General features: G+C 35.3%; 1 protein-coding gene across 1 annotated transcript in view; it reads right to left on the reverse strand.

The window, feature by feature from the left end:
- Positions 1–16,269, reverse strand: part of CC2D2B (coiled-coil and C2 domain containing 2B) — a 56,478-nt gene that overhangs the window by 38,389 nt on the left and 1,820 nt on the right. The window contains exons 2-12 of the mRNA XM_081329944.1: positions 15,123–15,256; positions 14,881–15,006; positions 14,007–14,207; positions 12,241–12,338; positions 7,245–7,385; positions 5,846–5,909; positions 5,575–5,696; positions 4,780–4,924; positions 3,664–3,831; positions 2,287–2,434; positions 1,198–1,345 (exon numbers count right to left, since the gene is read on the reverse strand). Of these exons, the coding sequence (XP_081186070.1) occupies positions 1,198–1,345; positions 2,287–2,434; positions 3,664–3,831; positions 4,780–4,924; positions 5,575–5,696; positions 5,846–5,909; positions 7,245–7,385; positions 12,241–12,338; positions 14,007–14,207; positions 14,881–15,006; positions 15,123–15,256 (1,495 nt within the window). The remainder of the gene's footprint in view (positions 1–1,197; positions 1,346–2,286; positions 2,435–3,663; positions 3,832–4,779; positions 4,925–5,574; positions 5,697–5,845; positions 5,910–7,244; positions 7,386–12,240; positions 12,339–14,006; positions 14,208–14,880; positions 15,007–15,122; positions 15,257–16,269) is intronic.

A 16,269-nucleotide genomic window follows, 5' to 3' on the forward strand; every position in this document is an offset into this window, starting at 1 on the left:
CATTTTCCCACTTTCCGAGCAAAACCTGAAATGTATTACAGAAAGTCTTCGCTTACCAGCTAGTCATTCTGTGATGGTTTGAATTTATAATAGCACTGGAAATAAAGACTAATGGCTGGTCCTTGAAGTCAAATGATTGCAATTCAGATGCTTGTCAAACCATGCACATTCACAATGACTGCAATGCCCCATAGTCATGTGATCACTATTTACAATGAGGAAGTTGGTAAGAATTGCAAGTCTCAGTGACATGACATCAACTAACAATCTGCAGTGATCTGATTAATGACTAGAACTGGCATTATAAGTCAGTGCGATAATGTAACATCACACTTAGTAACTGTTAAATAACTTATTAAATAGTAGTAATAGTTCTACTACTTTCTCTTACATTTTGAGAAAGGAGACTTGTTAGCTTTTGGAAACTCATGATTCCTTAAGAGAATGTGCTGTGCCAGTTCTGGGTGTCTTCTAAAAAACATGTAGGGATTGAATTTAATCATTTTTAATTGTTTTTTAATTTTTGTATTGATATTTTAAACACCTTGTAAACAGCCCTGAGTCCTACGGGAAAAGGGCGGTATATAAATCTAATAAAATCTAAATCTAAAAACTGCAGTTTAACAATTGCCAGTCCCTATTGTGATTGGTGAGTGAGGACTATCTGTATTTATATCCATTTCATGCCTCCTCCATGCCTGTTTAATTGAATTGAGTCATGAGAAATTATGAGTTTTCAGAATTCCAATAAAATAAATAATATAATTTAATGCTTCTTGGAATGGGGGGGTAGGGGACTTATAGAAATAGCTAGGCATGGCCATGCTAAGCCAAAGCCTGCAATTTGTAATTATCTCAAACTGAAGTGCAGAAGTAACATAGATATATGCAATTAGATTAGCTTCATTCTATCAGTCTGGTTTCAAGATAATAATTCAAATGATTACTGAGGCAAAAACAAAAATACAGTAGGTATTTCCTCAATTTATGAAAATACACAATCTATCTCTAGCATGAATTAGAACTCGTAGATTCCTTGCAAGACAAGGAAAAAAGATACATGGCAGTTTGTAGATTGCAGAAAAATAAAAATTAGATTGTAGATATTTTTTTATAAAAGCAAATTAAAAATATAAATAAATACTTAAAAATCTGCCAAGCAAATAACTAACAGTGAAACTTATCCATAAATATTACCTGTTGGAAGAAATATTTGCATGTTGAAAAGTAGGAGCCAAAGGAATACCCTTGTCATTAACTGTCCAAGATAAAGAATAAATTAATTTTCCTGATGTCATAATACATAATTCTTCTGTTTGATTTTCACCAAGAAAAAAAGTAACATCTGCAATATAAACATAACCCAAACAAACATTATTGCAACACCAGACTTTCATTTCACTTTAAATGCCACACATCTTCACTGTGGCATGTAACTTTAGGTGCTAACTTCTGAGACAAACAGATTGCTCACTTTCTAACGACAAATCTTTGGAGCTTAAAATTAGGGTCAAATGAATCACAATTAAATCGATCTGATTGATAAAAATAGGTATAAGAGCATCTGCTTTTAAATGGTTCAGATAAGCAAAGATTCTTTATCTCACCAATCATAGCCTTATAATCTGTTCCAACAAATTTGAAATATACATCAGCTAGCAATGAAAACATGAGGATCACTAATTTACTAATTTTTCTTCTTGGCACACATGATCATTTGAGATATATTACTAAAAATAATGGCAATAAAAACAAATAATTTCAAAACAAGGACTTTGAAAATAATTTTAAATAATTTAGGGAAAAAATGTTACATTTGAAAAGGGTTACAAGCACTTTTTTAAAAAAAAACATATCTGAACCGAAAGATATTATGCTTGCTTTCAGCCTTAAGAGGTTTATAGCAATGCCAGCTTTTCATGGAAGCTGCTTCTTCTCCATTGCATGACAGGTCATTCTAGGATACAGTGCAAAGCTGCAGCATCTCTATAAGAAGCCCAGAGTCACTGTGAATGAACAAGTTATTTTTACCAATAAAAGAAAGAAAAGGCAAAATTCAAAGACATCTTTTTCAAAATTATACTTAAATCTTTTTCTGCCTCTAAATTTAATACCAAATACTTTTTTCTTTCGTTTTGTTTGGAGAAAAAAACTCACAGTGAAAATGAAAGTCTGCCTTGTAAATATATGCAGCGAAACAGAATGGATTTACACCAGTCTACATGAAACTGTAGAGAGCCACAGTTATCTAAGTAATTTGAAGAAATATTATTGTAGTAACTTAACTGCTTCCCACTGCTCCAGCTGAAGGTTTAACTTGCTGTTCACAGCTAAACTCTACTTCATCCAAAACATCCTTGCTTTTCAAAATACAGTTATTAGGAAGAGGCAAGTACAATTTGGTCAGCAACATGTTTTTATTTGACTCCATAATCTACAATGTAATATATAATACAATATAAAGCATTCTGTGTCAAAGAATTGAAATTAATTAACCAAAGTAAAAAGAAGAAAAAGCCACAATAAAAAGTCCCAGATATTTTATACAGATAACCTCTAAGATTAATATTATAAATATATCTATCTAGACCACATGACCATGGAGACATCCTCGGACAAATGCTGGCTCTTTGGCTATGAAACGGAGATGAGCACCGGCCCCTAGAGTTGGAAACGACTAGCATGCATGTACGGCAGAACCTTTACCTTTACCTTTTAGACCAGGGGTAGGCAACCTCGGCTCTTTTATGACTCATGGACTTCAACTCCCAGCATAGCTGACTCAGGAATTCTGGGAGTTGAAGTCCATGAGTCATAAAAGAGCCGAGGTTGCCTACCCCTGATCTAGACCTAAAAGGTTATTTTTCATGATTTGCTTCTACATAAGCAGAGATAATCTAGTATAATGTGTAAGTTTTGGGAAAGATCAAGGTTCCTATCTTCCCAGTTTGCTGAATAGTTTTGGGCCATTTGTTTTCCCTCGTTCCAAACTATGTCATGGGGGGGAGGGTTCTTGATGTGAAGAATAAAATTAGAAAAGATTGCCAGGTACCGTATATTAACTTAAATTCTCAAAAAAAATAGAATAGTCAGGGAAAGAAAGCAAAATAGAATGCAATCAATAATACATAAATAATATCTAGGGCCAATCACTTTTTTCAGACAGAGGGCAGCACTGCATGATTTTACACTATAGTGAAGGCACAATGTTGTTGTAAATACTAAAAAAAAATTAAATGTAATCAAAATCAAACTTTTGAAATCACATATTAACAAAACAATGCACAGGACATAGCTATTTCTTGAGATTCTGCCCTTTTAGGGGGATTATTGTTTATTTTGGAGATTGGTGGATACCATTTAAGGAGACCACAGACATTGTAATGTCAAACTCCAAGGTACATTTGCAAAAGGATAACGGGCCTAATCTCCTGGAATGTAAGGGGTTGCTAATCACAGCACATTATCTTTTCAAACATTATGGAGCACACAGTAAGTTCATTCAACAAACATGTCAACTACATGCTCATTCCAAGATAAAATAGTTAAATATAAAAATTTCCCTTAAAATAATAGGAACAGAACAACTTCCAATTAGATGAAGGTTTTGTAAAGAGAAGATGATTAGATTTTCTATGGAACAATTTGCATCTGCACAGATACCTCTAGCTGAAGGGATTCAGACCAGTTTAAAATCTGAATTCTAAAATGTTGTTGAAATATAACTTTAAAATCATCACGTAGAGAAAACTCCGGAGTGCAAGAGACCAATTTATTATTGTAATATATTTTAATAAAATATTTCTCCATTTTGACCTTTTCCCTTCTCTTCTGTTCTTCTCTAAAAATAAACAAATTACAGTTAATATTTTATTTAACCATACTGTCAGACAAAAAAACCTACACATTAATTTCTTCATAAAAAAATGAAACATGCATTTACAGGTAGTCCTCAACTTACGACCACAATTGAGCCCAAAATTTATGTTGCTAAGTAAGAAATTTGTTAAATGAATTTTGCCCCATTTTACGATTCTTGTTGCCACATTTGTTAAGTGAATCACTGCAGTTAGTAATATGGTTCTTAAGTGAATCTGGCTTCACCATTGACTTTGCTTGTCAGGTCGTAAAAGGTGATCACACAATCCTGGGACAGTGCAACGGTCATAAATATGAACCAGTTGTCAAGCATCCAAATGTAAATCACGTGAGCATGGGATGCTACAACAGTCATAAGTGAGAAAAATGGTCACAAGTCACTTTGTTCAGTGCCGTTGTAACTTTGAATGGTCCCTAAGTGAACTGTTGTAAATCAGGGACTACCTGTATACATTTGCTAGACTGAGGTTCTGATCATTAAAACAATGTGTGGAATGTTAGTGTTACAATGGGACATGTTGGTCATCCTATTGGATTATCTGTACCCAGACATTGACAGGAGAGTGTAATTTAGTTAACATTCCTGATTTTGAGAAATGTAGTCCTCAGTTTATGACAGCAATTGGGACCAGGATTGCCATCACTAAGTGATGCAGTTGAAAAGTAGTGATGCAATCCTAGGCAATCCCAGTTGCTATTGTAAGCTCAAAAACACATGGATCATTAAGCAGAAAGAGGCAAGAACCCAGATAAAGAAGAATAAGGCTGCAGCAAGGGTGGAAGGTTGCTACAGGGGAAAGTCTGGGAGGGACAGCAGAGGCTGCAGGCGAGGTTGGCAGAGACCTTAGCCTGGTGGGAGAAAAAGCAGAAATGACTTACACGACTGGCTTGCAACCTCACCTGCCAAATTCCCCACTGACGTTGCTTATAGGAAGCTGGCATGGAAAGTTGAAAATGGCGATCAAGTAACCACGGTGTTATATTTGTGAGTTGGGCACTGAGTACCCAGATTAGAATCACATAAATACAAGGGTGCTGTGATGGCCTGAATTTTAGAAATTAGTCTTATGTTTTCAACACCGCTGTCACTTTGAACAGTTCACTAAACAAAGGGACATAAGCCAAGGACTACTTGAACTATTAACCACAGTCTTCTTCTAGAGCAGGGGTGTCAAACTCAATTTCATTGAAGGCCACATCAGCATTGCAGTTGCCCTCAGGGGGCCGGGTGGGCGTGGCCAGGGTGGGCGTGGCCTACTGGGTGGGTGTGGCTACAGTGTGTATGGCCTACTGGGTGGGCATGGCCAGCTCTACATCGTTCGCATCAAGGGTGCCTATGGGGGCCTGGGCAGGAGTGGGACAGATCTGAGGGTCTCTGGCAGGAGGAGGATCTCTGGGCCAGGGCCAAGGCAGTGGGGGCCGTTCCCTCACTGTTTCCAGGATGGCTTCGTGGGCCGCATGAAACCACTTCGCGGGCCGGATCCGGCCCCCGGGCCTTGTGTTTGACATGTCTGTTCTAGAGACCTTGAATGAACTGCAGTTCAGCTATTCTATAGAAGATTGTAATGTAAAGTGGGGTAGAGGAGGAGGAAGAAGCCATTTTATTTACATATGCCAAAGGATATATCTGCATTTTTTTTAAAAAACAAATAGCCATTGAAAAGTAAAATAAAGTGGGGAAAAATGAGAACTCACAGTGGGCATAATTTTGCTGGTGTTATTTCTGATATAAAGGTCATATGAGGGATGAAAAATGTTTTCTTTCCTTCTCTGAGGTTGGTTAAAGATTGAGAGGTACACACTGAGTCCAAAGAATCCTAGAATTCAATATTAATATTTTTATTGTAATCAATATTCTCTCAGACAATAATATCTGCATTTGTATAGCTTTTTTTCAAATGCATTTTATAGAAATTTATACACAGGTTTACTGAACTCACAATATTTTATTGTTCCTTTTTCTTACCTCTTTTTCATCGTCTTCTGATATTTTGGCCAGATATTCATCCAATTCAGAATTATGTGTTTGCCTTGAATATGAAAAATATATGAAAAGTAAAAAAATAGACATTCGGGAGTACACAGTCAGCACTGATGTCCAAGTTATATAATAATAATAATAATAATAATAATAATAATAATAATAATTATTATTATTATTATTATTATTATTATTATTATTATTATTATTATTATTATTATTATTATTATTATTATTATTATTATTATTATTATTATTATTATTTATTTGTATACCGCCCTTCTCCCGAAGGACTCAGGGCGGTGAACAGGGCAATAAATACTAAAATACAATATATTGCTTTCTCCCCTCATTTTCAATAAGGAAGGAGAATGCAATTAAGAATGGAAAAGTGGGGAGTCTTTTCACTGTCCTTCATACCCATGGTAATCAACTGCAGCCTCTAACGATGATTTTGCATTTAAAAATGCCAGCTATCAAGAGAAAGAAGCACCTGACATAGTGCAAGGTAAAATATAAATTTGATTAATTATTTAATACCATCACGAAATTATAGTCTGGGAAGCAGCCGTGTATGATTAACATATTGCTGCAGTCACCCCAGGCTGTAAATAATTTTAAGGCCACAAGGTTATGGCATTTGGTGATAGCACACAGCCTATCCACTTCTATAAAATTCTGTGTGCCACATCACATTCTATCGATAAACAATTGCATTTTCCACTAATGTGTCAGAGCCCCCAAATTTAACTCTCCGTGGTCTATTTATAACTATAATTTAATGCAAAATGAGGAAATCTGAATCCTCCACTTTGTCCAATTTATCATTCAATGGTATTTTTAATTTTTTGTATTTTACTTGACCTTTTCCCTCTCAACACCGCTGTGAGATCAGTTAGCCCAGAGCAACCCAATTAGTTGGACAAGAACATGACTCTCCCTATTTCTTGTCCATCATCTTAAATAGCATCTGTGTATCTGGGAAGGGCACTTAAAACTCAGAAGTATTTGGTTAAAAGTGGTTTGCTATTTCATCTAAATCAACATACTACAATTAGTATTAATTATGGCTTATAAAATTAAATTACGAAACAAACCATACATTAAACCATAATATTCAGAAACACCTTCACTATTCATATACCGTATGAATAAAAAAATAGCAGCTATTTATAATCTGTTTCTATTGAGCTTTCCAGAAATTTCTTTCTTCACTGTATTAAGCAAATGCAGATTTTATGTCTTCTAAGGTTCTTCTTTGTTAATGTTGTTTTTTTTCAAAATCATTGAATATTGCTTGGGCGTTGCCATTGCCGTGATATTACTTTTTATAGAAATTTAATGCACAATTTCTAATTGTATTGTGATTGCCTTATACATTTACCTTTGAAATTGCAGCTTTATAGTTGTACTGGTAAAAGCTTGTTGTTTACGCAAAGTCTTCATCTGTTTCCATATTTTCAGCATACTTTGTATTAAAGAATAATCTCGTTGTCGTTCCTTTTCATATAATATTTTAGTATTTCTTTTTTAGAATGAGTATGTGGAAGAAAGTTTTTTACAAAATTAAGTGAAAATTCTACTTTTTAAAGGCACAATAAAAGCTAAACATTAATTTCTCCTGTTTGAAAAGGTTTGCAAAACCCTTTTCTTATATACTTATACAAAGGGAGTGTATCTTGTGAAAAGGGAGATACAAAAAAAATGAGATATTTATCTGAAACATTAAAAAAATCACTATTGTTTAATTAACATCTTGAATTTCCACACCTGAATTTTCAACATTCAAACACAAATCATGAGGTTTATTTAATACTAAAATTAATATTAGTGGCACTTCCAGGAAAGTAATGATGGATTGAAGGTGATGGCAATGGAATGAGGAGCTGGCAAATGGCTCAGTGCCTCAAAATGCCTCTCTGGATAAAAGGGAAGACCTGAGATCCATATGAAGGCTCCTCATGAGGAAAGAGTAAAACAGTGATCTCCAGTAGTTTATAGAGCTCTAGAAACTGAGGGAAGATCAGTTTTGCCCTACTCATGGTTCAAAAACATTTTTTAAAAAATAAACAGCAAAAGGAGGATTAGAATGTTGATTATGGAAAGCTATAAAAAGACTAAGGGGATAGATGGATTGGGAATAAGATTTTCAAATTAATTATAAGAATCCTTCAGGTGGGCTGTTTAAAATCCTATTAAAATATATGAATTTGAATCTAAATAAAAGAAGTCTTCCCATGGAAAAATATGGATTAGAAAAAAGCATACGAGGAGACTGAAGACAGGATACTAGAGGCAACCAGAAGAAATTGTTGTTTTTTAACCATTTAGTCATCTCCAACTCGTAGTGACTTAATAGGCAAGTGCTCTCCATGCTTTGTCAAACACAGCTTCTTTTAATTGTTGTATGTTCAACTTTGCATCAGATTTGATGTTATCAAGCCAGCGTGTTCTTTGCTTACACCTTCTTCTTTGTCCTAGCATGATTACCTTCTCCAATGAATGTGCACATATTTTTTATTATTATTTTAATCCCATTTATATCCCGCCCTTCTCCGAAGACTCAGGGCGGCTACAATTTAAGCACAAACCAATGTGCTTAGCAATAGCCTTCATTCTATGTATATGCCTGCTTATTAGGGCTTTCCCCCCCCAAGCGGCATTATTACAAAGTCAGCTTATTGCCCCCAACAATCTGGGTCCTCATTTTACCTACCTGGGAAGGATGGAAGGCTGAGTCAACCTTGAGCCTGGTGGGATGCGAACCTGCACTAATTGCAGGCAGCTGGTGTTACTTAAGGAGGCATTAGCCCACTGCTCCACCAAGGCTCTATATAACATGGCCAAAGTAAATCAGGCATAGACTTATGATTGTAGCTTCTAGTGATGAGTCTGGTTTTATTCGATTTAACACCTCTCTGTTAGTTACTGTGGCTGTCCATGGTATATGCAGTAATTTACCCAGCACCACTGTTCAAAGGCATTGATTTTTCTTTGATCAGCCATTCTTAGTGTCCAACTCACACCCATACATCAATATAGGGAAGACTATTGCTCTAACTAGCCTTTCTGTATTTATATCAATATCTCTGCTTTTCCAGATCTTACTAATGGGATAAAATTAATTAATTATTGCAGTACAGCCTAAGGTTATCCTGCATTTGATTTCAAGAGTAAAACTGCCATCATAAAGAATTTTTGATCCAAGGAAGATAAATTCTCAAACTAATTCAATTTCCTCCTTGTTGATTTTAAATGTCTCATGTCACCTTCAGCTGTTGTCATTATCTTTGTTTTCCTGATGTTAAGACTCAGTCCTACTTTTTCATTTTCGTCCTTGATTTTCCAGATCATATTTTTCCAGATCTTCCTTATTTTCAGCCAATAGTGTTATACCATCTGTGTACCTGAAATTATTTATGGCTCTTCCCCCAATTTTCACTCCAACATCAGGCAGCTCCAGATCTAATTTCCACATGGTCATTTTAGCATCTTACTTGAACAAAAAAGGAGGGAAAATGCATCCCTGTCTAACTCCCTTACTGATCCTGAACAAATCTGTGTCGCCATAAAGCATTCTCACTGTTGCCTCCTGATCAGTGTCGAGTGACCTGATGAATCTGATCAGGTGCACTGGGACACCATGATCATGCAAAGCTGCCCATAGCTTACTGTGTTCTATTCAGTCAAAAGCTTTTCTGTAATCAATTGCCTTTTCCAAAATCCATCTAATATTGGCAGTGCTGCACCCCTTTCTAAAGCCAGTTTGTACATCGGTTAACTCTTGATTGATAACATTCTGTAGCCTCTGTTTAATGATCTCTAACAGAAACATGCTTGCATTAGAAATCAATGCAATCGTGCGACAGTTGGAGCAGTCTCTGGCATCGCCTTTCTTTACTAAAGGGATAAAATTAATTAAAGGAGAAGAGACATACTAATACAGAATGGAGAAAAGTATTTTAACTTTGAAAAAATTCAGAGGCATTTGGGAACAATCCATTCAGAAATTTCTCTTAAAATTGTCTGCTACTATAAGTATTAAAAGAGGTGACGTAATAGCGTACAACTGAGAATCAGGCTTTCAATTCCACAAGAATTAAAAAACTGTTTGGGGTTTGGACTTAAAAATGACAAGTTACAAGAATGATATGGAAAAAGATGTTACACTGGATTTACAAATAAAACAGTCTTATCAAAACAAGAGATAGCACAGAAGTTTAGAATAACCACTCCCTAGAGTCTCCCAGGATTTAGGGTAGGGTAATATAGGATGATTATTGTTGTTGTTGTTGTTGTTGTTAGTCAGGCAAGATTCTGTCTATATGGTATAAGAAAATAAAGAATTGTGCTAGGATGTTCTAGGGTTAGGCCTGACAATAGTATTAAGTAAGGATTTAATCTATATGGCTGTTATTAATGATATAGGCTCGCTTGATTATAGGTTGGACCTGTAATTCTAGCAGTTCATTAATTATGAAGCAGAAAAAGAGAAAAATTCTAATACTATCTTGCAAAACAACATGTCTAATGTTTCTCAATCATCAGGAGTAGACTTGCTAAAAGGTACTCATTTATATTTATTGCAAATGACAAATGTAATAAACAATGACTTTCTTTTTGTAATAGGCTCCCTCCTTCCTGGGAACCTATTATTGTACTACAACAAAGCTGCTTTCATCAAATTTCGTGAAACCGCTACTATTTTGAGCAGCTATATGCTCTTTATGGCAATCTTGCAGGCTTTATTATTCCTTTCTCTCAGGAATTAAACTAACAGCATGGGAAGGAGAAAGAAAATGCAATCCAAATAATATTTCAGCATTAGGAAAAAATGTTAAATCACTTTCACTGATACACATAGTTGTTTGGTGACTGCATCATTTAGCAATCATTCAGTTACAGAGGTAATGAAAAAATAAATTGCAACTAATTCTCTCATTTATGACCTTTGCAGGTCTGTAAAGTAAAGCTTAAGTAAGATTGTAAAATCTTGATGTTTCGCTTTTGCAGCAACCACTTGCTTAATGACCAAGTTGCCGGCTCCAATTGTGGTCACTAAACAAGTACTACCTGTACTGTGTTCCCAATTTGTACTGTGTTCTCAATCATCTCCCCCTTCTCCTCCATGTACTGATTTGACCTTTTAATGACCAACTTACTTTTAAGGGTGAAAATAATCAGCAACCCTTAAAAGGCTGTTTTCCTTTTACTAATAACCTGTGATTTCAGATATGTCCTTACTATATTCTTCAATGCCTCCAACAATAGCAGAGCTTCTAATGTAATTAAAACATTCTTAAAAATTCAGAGAAATATTCAGAGATAAATCTACATTGAAAGCAGCCTATACTAAACTGTAAAGCACAGTCAAATATCAGGAGTTCACTACATTTTATGTGTTAAAATGCTTTATGATGTGGAGCACGGTGGCTCACATGATTAGAGCACTAGTCTGACGATTGGCAGACTTGCGTTGAAGGCCTGGTTGCTGCTGCCTGGCAGGGTGGGCTTTGGCCACTTGCTCCTCTGACTCAGAAATTCGAAAGCAGTGATCACAAGTAGAAAAATGGATACCACTTTAAGCAGGGGACCATGTGTGGCTCACCACAATCAAAGAGGTGGAGTCCAACTTCTCTTTCTAAGTAACATGTTTATTCAGTGCTGAACAAAGGTGGGTCGTTCTTATGGATGCATTTTGAAGCAAGCATATATAGGTGTCTTAGTTTCACTTAGTTACATAACAGGAACGCACTTCATAGTAGATAAGGTACAGAAGTTACAAAAATACTTGTGCGTGCATTCTGTAGTTATGATCACATGTTCAACTATAAGCCTGTGGTTTCTTTATCAAAGTTTCCACAACTCCAAAGACATACCAAGGCCTCAATTTCAACATAAGAATCTTTACATCAATCATCAGAATTATCAAAAACCTGATCAGAATCCTGCCCGGTGGGCAACTTAATGGGGACATAAAAGGACCCCACCCCAACTGGGTGTCCCCTGGGCAAGGGTGATGTCACCGGCTGATCCTTTCACCATAGAAGTGCTTTGGTGCTTTTGACACAGGGAAAAAATGCGTTATGATGATTTTTATGTCATAAAAAGTTTTATAAAATTTGACAACTTTCAATTCAACAGGAGTCATAGGATCTGAATTTTAGATGTATTCTGTAAGAGCCCATTGGTTGAAAATGTTTTATCCTAATTGTTTTGCCCAATTCGCACAGACATAAGAGTTTTTAGTAGTATATAGATTTCAGGCACTGCAGAAATCACAATAAAGCAAATAAAATAAATAATACCATTAACAACAACAATAACAACAAAATAACACATCTGCAGCATGTTTGAAATGTTCCAGAATAACAAGATACCTTATTTGTGAGCTGTAATCCTTTAAAGTGTTTGTATTCAACTGGCCTGTTTTTAAATTTGTTTCTGCTAAAATTGTTGCACTTATTAAGGCTTTTAGCTGTAACAAAAATTTATAATTAGTTAATTGTTATTAGTGATTTAGCATTAACAAGTAGAAAAAGCAGCTCATAAAACTGATGCATATTTTTATAGTGGAAAATTTCTACATTTTGCAGCCATGATGTAATAACACAAAATAAAAAGAATAGTCACAGACATTCTGCATAATTCCAGCAGAGAAAGTTGTTTCACAAAAAATAAATAATCCTCAACCTTCAGTGTACAACAACTAAGTAATTTGGCTTCATTCAGCTGGCTGAGATTCAAGGTACTGGTAATGGTGTTCAAAGCCCTTCATGGCATGGGGCCGGAGTACCTTAGGGAACATCTGCTGCCGGCATCAAGCTCCCTGCGCCCTGTGCGTTCCCACAGAGAGGGCCTCCTCAGGGTGCCACCGATCAGAGAATGTCGATTGGTGGCGCCCAGGGGGAGATCCTTCTCTGTGGGCGCTCCGGAGCTGTGGAATCAGTTGCCGGTAGAGCTCCGGATGGCGCCCGATCTTCGCTCCTTTCGTCGCGATCTCAAGACGTTTTTGTTTGTACAAGCCGGCCTAGCCTGATGGGGATTGGTGGGGTTTTTATTTTTTTTGTACTCTTAATTTTATTTTTGGGGTTTTATTATTGTATTAATTGTTTTAACTTGGGCAATTATTTAATCTCTTTTTAATGTTTGTACTTTGTATTTGACTTTTGCCCTGTGAACCGCCCTGAGTCCTCAGGGAGAAGGGCGGTATATAAATATTATTAAATTAAATTAAATTAAATTATTATTATTAAAAGAACTTTGCAGTAGAGGATAATCGGTCTATTTTTTTTATGTTTTGGAGATTCAATATTAGGAAGCCAAACAAAGTATGGCCATAAATAGTTCTCTGTATGGTAAAAGGAACGTCATCACAATGTTTTAAAAGAGATTATCTATTGTCCAGTGTAAATATTTATGTTATCATAAATTGACTATGGTTTTACAAGTCATATTACAGGTAGTCCTTGACTTACAATTGTAATTGAGCGTCCAATTCCAGTTGTAAGCTGTAACAGTCATAAAGCAAATCACCACATGGCTTCACCTGATTTTAGCTTTTTTTGTGGCAGTTGTTAAGTGAATGTGAGAGTCATAAACCGAATGCCATGGTTTTTAAATGAATGCTGCAGTTGTTAATTGAATCCATTGTTTGTTATAGGGCGTTTTGCCTAAAACCAGAAATAAACACTGGTTTCCAGCAAAACATTGTAAATCATGATCATGTGATTGCAAGATGCTACAAAGGGCTGTAAATGCAGGCTGGTTCCCAAATGCCCAAATGCATTTGATTTAATTTTTTTTAACAAAACAGTTCAAAGGCTAGGGAGGAGGCGGGAAGAAACAATTCCCCACATATTTCTAGGAAATATTTTAGACTATTCTGAATGTTAATTTGATAAGGTAATAATAAATTTATTTTCTCATCTATGCTACAGTACTGCAATATTGTAAGCACTATAGATATAGAGTCCTAATCAAGGCAGAATTTCAAAATGATTAACATGTACAGAAATTATGACAACAAAATAAAGTTAGGCACATCTCTAGTTTTCAAACTGAGACAAACTGAAGTCATTTAAACAACATCCTTTCAAACATCATTATTACTAGAATTTAGTGCAAAATAAAAGTATTTTCTTACTTTTTCAGAAAGCAAGTTGGTAACATTTTGCTCTTGTCTTTTCTGAAAACATTCATAAATATCAAGCAACTTAACAGCCAAAACTTGCTCACAATTAAAAAGACAATGATGACTGAAGACAATACTTGATATGTTAAGATCTAGTTGATACATTTTATAGTCATCAAACTTGGCACAATTTTCCAACTCTGGTTGCATTGCCTATTTGGGAAGGTAAAAAAAATTCTCTTAAAAAAAGTAATTTTGAACAGCAATATGGACTGTACTTCTATATATGTATATATTTAAAGCAGGCTCCCTAAAGGAAACCAAAGTGAGAAAAACCTGTTTGACCTGATAGATAAAAACTGTTTGTGAGTCAACGTAAAAAAATATGTTTTTCTCATACTATTTCAATTTTAAGAATTATTTCAACCTTGACTATTAGGTATGGTACTGGGCCAAATACTATTTTTTAACTATAAATAAATAGCAATGTATGACAAAGCCATGGTTGTAGCAGGATACATTTATATCCCCCAAAACATTTGATACAAAGACCCAAAACTGAAAGGCCTGAATAGGCAGCCAGGCTTTAAAAACTAACTCAAAATGAGCACAGACCTCTTAGATGTTTGCAGCTTGCTCATTCATCTCTCCTCCAAAGCAAGTGGAAAGTGATGAAGCAATTTACCAATCTTATGAAATTCCAAATGCTAGTGCAGACCTTCAATGAGTAACACCTCCTCCACAAATTGTTATTTAATTGTGGTGAAAAAACAACTAAAATCTACTGTCGGTCTTCCTGAACGTATGCAACCCTTCTGGCAAAGCATACTGAACGTTGTCCAATGAATATCCCTTTGTAAAATAGTGTGAAAGAGTAAAAACAAACCTTTCTGTATACTGTACTTAATTCTGTGATAGTCTTAACAGGGAAAGATACTATGTGATGGCTTGATTGCTTGATCGGAGAAGGTAATGATATTATTTCCCCACTTTCTTCAAACCAGCCTTTTGCCTTGTAAGAGTGATTCAAAAGCATAAAGAAAATCAAGCAAACCAGCAAATAACTGTTTTTAAAACAAATTGTTTAGAAAGTGGTTCTTTAAAAAAAAGCAAAACCATCATATTTACCCCTTCTTCCTGAAGGCGATTCTCCATTTTGTGGTACATCTTCCTAGGAATATGAGGCTTTCTTGGAATGTAAAATCCTTCCTCTTCTAGGAGTCGTGGCAACATATTGCTTGGTAGCTTACAGCTATGTATAACTGAGAATAATCAAGATGACTTCAAGAACGATGTATACTTATTTAGAGATTGCAATGCTAATTACTTTTCTTCCTTTTATTGGTTACATGCAGAGAAAAAAGGTACAAATGATTTGTAGAATATTTATATAGCAGCCGTGTTAATCTGCTACAGATGATACTCCTAATAAAGTGAATTGCCAGTAAAAATTTATTTTCTCCAACTTTTGCTCTTCTAAGATTATGGAAAGATTAAGGAAATCTGAAATTTCGTAACACAAAGATAATTGTATACAACAACTGTGTACAACGATATTGTACTTATCATGGCATTTCCCTATCTTGTCTCTTAAAGGCTAGACTGAATACGCTGCCAAGATTTATCAGAGGTATCATTGTTTATATTTACCCATTTTTTTAAAAAAAATACTCTTTAAAAAAGGGTAATGTTTTCCTCTTGATCCATAGCATGGAGACAAAAAATACCTACAGAAGGCTCATCTCAGCTCCAGCTCAAAGGGTTTATGCACAATGTTCTTAAAACTTTACTTTGGTGCTCTTTTGCTGTTCTCTTTTTCTTTCAGGCCTAATCAAAAAGGATCCATCTATTTTTTAATAAAAATCAGCCACTAGATAAAACAGGCACTGAATTCATTTTTTTTCCTTTGGAAAAATTAGCAGTGATCTGCAGGTCAATAGTTTAAAATACATTTTACTTTAAAATGGTATTTTTACTTACTATTTTTTCATATTTTTAAAACAAAAATAAAGAGCTTGGAAAAATGGGGAAAATAGCAAAATGGTTGGAAGGCTAGAGCAACTCTTCTATAAGGAAAACATATAATATTTTTTTTATTTTAATTCCATTTATATACCGCCCTTCTCCGAAGACTCAGGGCAGCTTACAAGCTTAGCAATAGCCTTCATTCTATGTATATGCCTGCTTATTAGGGCTTTCACACACACCCCAGCGGCATTATTACAAAGTCAGCTTAATTGCCCCCAACAATCTGGGTCCTGAACAGATGGCAGTC

This window comes from Vipera berus (assembly GCF_964194415.1).
Source record: "Vipera berus genome assembly, chromosome: 5".
NCBI classification, from domain to species: Eukaryota; Metazoa; Chordata; class Lepidosauria; order Squamata; family Viperidae; genus Vipera; species Vipera berus.